An 8,634-nucleotide genomic window follows, 5' to 3' on the forward strand; every position below is an offset into this window, starting at 1 on the left:
ATGACAATGTAATTGAATGATTATCTCCCTTTCTTGCCATTCCCCATTCCGTTTCAAAGCCATGAAGCCTGATTGGCTAAGAAAGGGGAAATTGAAAAAAATAGAATTAGAAATATATTAAATTAGGGAACTTGATTTTCTTACTAGACTACTTTCAAAGAAATATTTGTTTGTGTGTGCAGTGGCCTGTGGTCAGGTGTGACACTCCATTGTTTACCCTACAATAGTTGGGTGACCAATGAAGCGTGACACCGAGTGATTTTCTAGCCTTGGGTTTCCATTGTGTGAGAGGTGCACCAATTATTGGCCACACTTTTCCTTTGTGAGATGTTAAAAGTGCACCATTAAAAGTATGCAGAAATAGACAGCCGTAGGGAGACATTATATACTCAGCCCACACATTGTCGACCCTAAGATATAGTAGACAAATTATGCTAATGGAAGTTAATAATCTGTGACGAGTTCTCATATTTGTTTACAATTATCGTATTTCGTAAATATACATTGTACATCAAGTTGTTTCTCGTTCACATTGTTTTACGATGATTTTACGTAGGTGGAAAGGAAAGGTTGCGTTCATCTTCGTGGGAACATTTTTACTCTACATGTATATACAATGGATGAAACATTTCGAAACAATAGGTAAGTCAAAGTCTGAGCTGCACCCAGTATACTGTATATAGTTGCCACGTTTGAAGGCTGGGTAAAGAATCGGATTTAGGGGAGAACTAGTCAACATAATTGTTCACCAAAGCTGTGATTCTATAAATAAATCCTTTGATCTATTTATTTGTCTGAAACTATATCAGCTATAGGTAAATTACACGTGGATAACGTTCTTAGTAGAAAACAATTGATTAAAAACTTGTTATTTTGCAGGTAGAGCGTTAGAACTGTACCCGATTATAAAAGGCGAATAAAGAGATCTTATATTTTTCCCTATCATCTGATGATGGTATGCTATTCAAACCGCCTTTCGTCCGTGGTCCATCGGTCCGTCCCGCCGCCCATACTTCCGTTAACAATTCATGTTACTGCTATTTCTCAGAAAGTACTGAAGGGATTGTGTGATTAAAATTAACATCTTATTAACAGCCAAGTTCATGTAAGAACAGCATCCCATATGTATACGGTGTGGGTGTGTATGAAGTGAGTGGTGCGTTTTTGTGTGTCTGCGGTATATTCGTGCTGTGTCTTCTTGTATGGGGTAAATATTGTCCTTATTATAGTGCTATACCACTGAAACATTCCACCAAAGACTTGACCCTATCCGGTCACATTATACTGACAACGGGCGAACCAGTCGTCCCATCCCCTTAATGCTGAGCGCTAAGCAGGAGCAGAAACTACCACTTTTATAGACTTTGATGTTCTCGGTCAAGGGATAGAACCCAGATTCTACCTCGCAGAGGCGAGCGCTCGATTTTATTTCGTCCTTCATTTCTTCGAGCTATGTTTTGTTAAAGTGTAGCTATGGAGTTAAGTCCCCTGTCACCAGCTGTGTACTTTTATTTTTAGAAAAGATATTTCATCATTTGTCTAAAATTTATTGTCATGTCTGTAATGTATATCCATGTGTTTGCACAAAGGATGAGTAACACTAATGCTGAAATTAAGATAAAAATATTATTAATAAGATAAGTTACATTACTTAACAGTCTGATTTTATATGGAGATTTTCTGTGGATTACTGTGACTTATATTTCGCAATAATGAGAATCACTTACGTTGTTGTTTTGTTGCAGGCACTTACCAAAGATACGCGAAGGTAAGTGTTTTAAATTAAATTCATATCTACACACGAACACATATTTCTGTCTAGATAATATGGCTTTATATACACAATTAAATCTTATCTCTGATGCTTTAAAGGCCCAATACCTTTCCGAAACGGCTTTTGGTTTTTTAAAAAGGGGATGTAAAAAGAGATTGATAATTTTGTAGAGTCGCAAATGTTATTAACTTAAAGGTACTCCACCGCTGACAAATAGTATTATTTCTCTATCAAAAACAGGACCAGACGATTTAGTATTTTTCTTCGGTTACAAAAGTTACTTACTTTACACCATTACCACCATTAAATAGTTTGAGTTTCCATTTTTACTTAATATAAAAATTAAAATAATTAATTGCATCCCGAAAAAAATCCATGGCACTATGTCCTATATGGAATGCAGTAGTGTTTGCTTATGCACCGAAAGAAAAATAAATTATTTTAAATTATTTTTTTATGTCAATTAGTCATATATATATACGATTAAACACCAATTATTGTTAAAATGATGGGTATCATTTATGCCCTTTCGGCGATGGAGCATATTTAACATTAATACTACACTTATTATCAATTCCAAAACAATTTAGTTAAAATAAATTAAATGTTAATTTTCATAACGCGGGTCGTTTATGTTTCCCGCCGTCGTCCTAAATACCGTTCGTTAGTTGATCACTGCGCCAGACGGCAAAACAGTGAAATGAATCTTTACTGTAAACATTGACTACACAGGAAACTTTGCATTTGTTTGGTGTTGTAACCTTATCTTAAGCCATCAATATAGTTTTCTTTTGTAATTATTATTTTTTTAAGAAACTTTTATTTTTTGTTTCGGAAATGAAGTGTACATGTAAATGTTATTTATAACTTTAGATTGTGTCTTGAAATCATTTGAAGTCAAAGATTACTATGTATTATATTAATACTATTTTTTTGTGATTTATCATTATTTAAATTATATGCGCAGTAATTTGTATACGCACGAATTAAGAAGAGCTTTTAATATGTTATTTACTACCAATAGTTACCAACATTTTGAGAACTAGAACTGTCGTCAGACTGGACGACTAACACACCCTGCTGCACACATTTAGTAATACCTCCATTGATATGTGACATTGCAAAACCCTATATAGTTTACCCACCCTCCTTTATGAAAGGGCTCTGTGTACCAAATTTTATCAAAATCTAACAAGTAGTATTGGAAGAGTTCGCCGGACAAAACTGTGCCTACAGACAGACGGGTGTACAAACGGAGAACCCGATTCCAGTATACCCAACACTTACAATGCACATGTTTTCATTTTAAATGTGCAAATAAGAGCCCAAAATGAATTTAGGCAGTACAGCCAAAAATAATTTTATTTACGTCTACAATGCGGTGAAATGACTTCACATGGTCAAACCATAAAGCCCAGTTTTGGTTTACATTATCATTTTACATTTTTACTTTGTTTTTAAAAGTAACTTCTACAGGTAAATTTCCATCTAAGCATGCATAAGGTATAAAAAAGATCATTTACAAAGCATCAATACTGTGTTGTAACTAATGTTTATAAGGCATCATACATGTTTGTCAATTTGAATGATTTCCACAGCTTGTTTTTATTTGTTTGCTGGTAAATGTTAATAATGTACTGAAAATATCCGTCTCTTTTGAAACAGAAGTTTCTCATATTGTCATGTTTTTCTAGGCAGCAGATGAACCACAAGTTAGCAACGTAAGGAAGGGAGAGGAAGAGCATTTAAAACGCCCGGATGTTAGTGACGTCAACAAGGAACGCAGGGAGAGAATCAACAGAGTTTGCTCTACGAAAGAGAACGAGCTCCGAAGGAATAAACCCAGAATTGATGTTTCACAGCATATACACATTGATGAAAAGCATAAATTAACATATTGTTACCTGTTTAAAGCTGGATTTACCTTCTGGGGTATTCTATTTAAGGTAAGTAGACTTTTTTTTATACATTTTTACATTTGAGGTAAATAGACATTTCTTATACTTTTACACAGGTATGCGTTACGTAGTATTAGCGTCGAGTAGTTAAATGTAAATAAAATCTACAAACAATTTATATGCATCAAATACAAATCAAACTCAACCCCAAGGAGTCTCTTCTCCGCCATCCGTTTCTTTGTTTGTTTGATTATAGTAACGTCCTTCTAACAGTCGGGGTCATGTAAGGACGGCCTCCCATGTATGCGGTATGTCGCACATATGAAATGCAGGTCTGTGTTTCGGGGTCTGCGGTATATTCCTGTAGTGTCTTCTTGTATAGTGGAAATCTTACCTTTTTATAGTGCTATACCACTGAAGCATGCCGCCGAATACACCAAGTAACAGGCGAGCCAGTCGTCCGACTCCGACTGCGCTAAGCAGGAGTAGAAACTACCACTTTTATAGACTTTGGTGTGTCTCGGCCAGGGGACAGAACCCAGAGCCTTCCTCACAAGGGCGAGCCGTCAACAAAACGCCAAAAGTGAAATGGTGTCAACTGTCAAGGGACACGTTAGGAAGAAAAAAAAATAGTTAGGACGAAAGAAAAGATAAGATCCTAAATGTAGTCGCCTTTTACGATACTCCAAAAAGGTACAACTGCACCTGGCATTCAAAAAGTACAAGCTACGTCACTCCTCTTAGACAAAACTTATATCCAACAGCAGTCGGAGCAATCACACTTCCACACAGGATATACCACATCTCAACCTAAGCATGGATTACTTAATCCGTTGTAGAATCCAACGTAAATGACAATGTTTCAGTAATGCCACATCTTCCTCATGACCTGTCCTGGTGCTTGGGTGCGTATAGACTAGCCATCTGTCTCTGGAATATTGAAAACATCACAAAAATATCTTTTTCATTGTACATCCCGGGCCAATAGAGACGAGCTTGTATACCAGATGCAGTTCTAACCAACCCTGGGTGTCCGTCATCCTCATGCATGGCTATCAACATATCTCCTTCATTGCAACACCAATTGCAATTTGTCCTCTGAAATGTCCTTATATAGAACCCCGTACGCAGCGTTCGACTGCTGAAATTCTTCTCACATAAGGCCAAATATCATGGATAGCTCTATCCTCATTCTGCACTTTCCTCATCTAAGTCGGCGTGTACTCGTTCAAGTCGTGCCCTGTGTAAAAGATTGAGATTTCAGCTGAGAAGCACATGGTTTCCAAATATAAAGATTAATTAGCAAGAGCGCTATATAAAGCATCGACAGAGTCTTAAGTAATATGCCGACTTTCTTAAGTCCTTGGTATCTTGGTGTTAGTATCCAGGATATTTCTCCCAGGCTTGTAGCGGATGTCAAAATCTGAAGTTGCTAAGCTGGCGTCCAAAAGTGTCTTGCTACATCCAGCTTTGCATTGGAAAGTTGATACGTTAAAGGGTTGTTTTCTGTATATACTGTAAAGCGGTTTCCATTCAAATAGTTGTTAAACGTACAGGTTACTGTTTACTTCCGAGTATTTTTTCTCGGTTTTTTTAAAGTCTACGGTCGGCATAAGCGACTGGGCGGCTTAACCATTCCTGTTCCTGATATAATACAGCAACCAATCCCAAGGACCTAGCATCGGTGTGAATTCGAATGGATTTGTGTAGTGTGAAAATCCAAGAACATACGGGGACGGCTTCCTTCAAATTCTGAAATGCTTTTCGTTTCCAATTTTTCCATTTCTATTATCAACCTTCTGCAGTTCTTTTTACTTACCAGTTAGATGATGACATGATGACTTCTGATGAGTTGGCGGCAACAGGTCTGTGAGTGGCCTGGCAATACGAGCAACATTTCTGTTAGTTGTCTATAGTACACCGCAAATCCAAGGAATGTTCTGACTTCCTCTGCGGTTGAAGCCGGGCTGTATATACTAGGCATACTAGAGGACAATTAAGTAATTTAATAACACTAACGACGAACTAATTTTATAAATTAATAATCATAACCAATACAATTACACGGCCATATACCCCCCCTCCAGAGAGAATGACGTACCCATCAACTTTTTCTTTGTGACCAGAAAAAAACCGCATCAGCTAAATGTTTCCCCGCGACATCAAGTCAGTTTTTTACTTAAGTTTGTTTCGAGAAATCGGGGCCAGGTACCTGAAAGCCACTGGAAGACTTGTTTGTTGTCAATGTCATATCCCTCTTAATTCTCTTCTTAGTATCACTCGCCTTTCCGTCAATACTCCCTCTTCAACCAAACTGGCGACCTAGTTTCCGGATACATTACATTTTACCGAACAATCATACGATGAGCCAACTTACATCAGTTGAAGTACTTCTTATCCTTCAAAGACGTTTTAAAGGCGGGCGTATCATAACAGGAGGATGCGTGCGGGAAAATCAGTCGTATCACTTCCTTCATGCTCAATGGTAAGCAGGAGCAAAAACTCCCACTTTTATATACTTTTGGGAGGACTGGTTTGCCCGTTGTTAGATTAGTGTGAACGTGTGGGTCGTGTTGTTTGGTGTCCTCCCCGGCATGCTTCAGTGATATAGCACTATAAAAGGGCAAGAACTCCACAATACAAGAAGACACAACACGAATATACCGAAGTCTCCCAAAACATGTTTTTCACCATTGCCAGTTGTAAGTATAGCGTGAACGGGTTGGGCGTGTTGCTTGGTGTCCTCGCTGGCATGCTTCATATTTTTTTATCTTTCACTATAAATTTCAACTATAAAAGAAGAAACACCACGGATATACCGCAAACATGCATCACACACTTCAAACACACTACATACACGACCCTGTCTGTTAATTGGACGTTATTTTTTTTCAAACAAACAAACAAGTTGTTAACCATTTGTGTGATTTAACCGTAAATTGTCAAGAACACCTTACAATGCCAGACTAATTGAAGACTTGTATATTTCTCTGTTTCAGATAATTAGAGGAGATTTTAATGTGACATCGCCTTTTGATCCGACAATATTCTACCAGCGCGGCATACCCATCGATTCACTTCACGATTTGCCAGAGTCGAAACGAGCCTCGTTTTTCGACTCCTCTTTCTCCTTTATGTTCACTCGGGATCCATATAGTCGACTTCTGTCCGGATACTCAGATAAATTATTCAGACCAAACTTCCAATGGAGAAACGTTGCTCCTACAATAGCTAAACGTGTTAGAAATCATAATCATAATCAAACTTGTGTTTCTGATATCCAATTTAGTGAATTTATCAAATATGTCATCCATTCTGAAGAACAACGAGTGTCAAGAAACCCTCATTATAGTTTTGCGTTTGATTTCTGTGACCCTTGTAAATACAAGTATGATTTCATAGGTAAAATGGAAACCATCAAACATGATACTCTCCATCTGCTGGATAAAATGAAACAGCCAAAATTAATCGCGCAGATAGAAAATAATTTTAGGAATCAATTTAGATATTTCACAATTAAAGAACGTATGGATACGTTGTCCAGCTGTCAACGCGAGGAAGGACTTTTATGCACAAAAAGTTTTTCCCATATTCTAAAGAAATTGTGGAAAGGTTTTCAGATGGATGGTATAATCAGCAAAAAATCAAAATATCCTATCCCTGAGAAGCAAAGCGACATGATCACGCCGACTGCTTTTCATGATATTGTTGTACAAGCCATCGGTGATGCAAAGGACGAGACAGTGTCCAGAAAGAACAAAGAGGAAGCGATGTTGGAGGCGTATTCCACTGTGGACACAGCAGACATGGAGAAACTAAGTAAACTACTCCAGCCAGATTGTGAAGTGTTTGGCTACGATTGTAGACCTGATAAATTATTTAAGGATAGAAAATATATCAAGCCCTGGTATTTTGATATTAGTACTGCCTAGCATGTCAAGGCATTGATGGTAATTGTAAATACCGTAAATTGGAAAAAAATTAATATGGACATTTTGGCTGATAGGTGTCTGGCATGAAAGCACCAAAATTCTTGTGTATTCTTTTAAACATATTTTTGCATCAACACAAACTTTAAACATTATATCATGGTAAGATGTGATCAGTTTTTTCGATTTATGTTATTTTTTATGGTTTTTGAAAGCATGGAAAGAAGCACATACAGAGGTACATCTGCCGATTGTAAAATTGGTGGAGCTGTCAATCTCTACGTATGCATTGTAATGGTGAATGTACAAGACGAAGGTCGTTGAGTTTTATTTTTTATATACATTGTATGTATATGTTTCTGATGTTACATGTACATGCAGGTTTGGTGAAGACAAATTTTAATATTTACTAATGATATACTCAACTGAAAAATATAGCCATAATCATATCATAAGGTTGTTTTAGGAGCAGATATTTTGTTTGCAAACTGTGAATCCGTGCATTGATTGTTACTTGCGTTATTCAATACAGCTGAACACGTAAGTGTAATTGGTGTCTTTCATATAATGTGTAAAGGTGTGTTTTTAAAATGTATACTACAAGGTGGTGGCATTTGAGATTCATTGCCAATCTTTGAACCGGATCATGAATGTTTTGATATTTGAACCATCTTGTTTTAGATCTTTTAAACATCGTAGTACTAACCTTGTAAATGTGTCTGTCTAATGGCAAATGTTCGGAATCTTTTTTCTTCAAGTATCAATGAAAAAAGACAAACATACAACTGCAGGCATTGGGATACGTCTTTTATTTCTGATACTTTATATAAGCATGTACTGGTAGTTTAACCAATACAATAAATTTAAATATGTATAATAAGGTGCTTGTAAAATCAACAATTATACCGTAATATTCGGCAAAACAAAATATTTCCGGGAAACATAGGATTTAAATCAAACTCTGTCTCGGGGCCAGTTTCATCACTGTTTCTTAACTTTAAAGAATTCCTTAAGAAATAAATTAATTAAATAA

The 8,634-nt window shown here is 36.8% G+C and overlaps 1 protein-coding gene across 1 annotated transcript; it reads left to right on the forward strand.

Annotated features, from left to right (window-relative positions):
* Window positions 1-362: 362 nt before the first annotated feature.
* On the forward strand, window positions 363-8,239 carry LOC138336884 (carbohydrate sulfotransferase 10-like). Its single transcript, XM_069286500.1, has 4 exons — window positions 363-642; window positions 1,746-1,768; window positions 3,469-3,720; window positions 6,672-8,239. Exons 1-4 carry the CDS (start codon window positions 543-545, stop codon window positions 7,602-7,604), a joined length of 1,308 nt encoding a protein of 435 aa, XP_069142601.1. The 5' UTR covers window positions 363-542; the 3' UTR covers window positions 7,605-8,239.
* Window positions 8,240-8,634: the final 395 nt, after the last annotated feature.

The sequence above is a fragment of the Argopecten irradians genome, chromosome 12 (assembly GCF_041381155.1).
Source record: "Argopecten irradians isolate NY chromosome 12, Ai_NY, whole genome shotgun sequence".
In the NCBI taxonomy this organism is placed as follows: Eukaryota; Metazoa; Mollusca; class Bivalvia; order Pectinida; family Pectinidae; genus Argopecten; species Argopecten irradians.

Bases quoted from the DNA above. Each gene is read 5' to 3' on its own strand.
- LOC138336884 (XM_069286500.1), top strand. From the start codon at position 543: ATGATTTTACGTAGGTGGAAAGGAAAGGTTGCGTTCATCTTCGTGGGA. The intron at 1,769-3,468 runs GTAAGTGTTTTA...ATGTTTTTCTAG, and splicing joins CTTACCAAAGATACGCGAAG to GCAGCAGATGAACCACAAGT. The intron at 3,721-6,671 runs GTAAGTAGACTT...TCTCTGTTTCAG, and splicing joins TCTGGGGTATTCTATTTAAG to ATAATTAGAGGAGATTTTAA.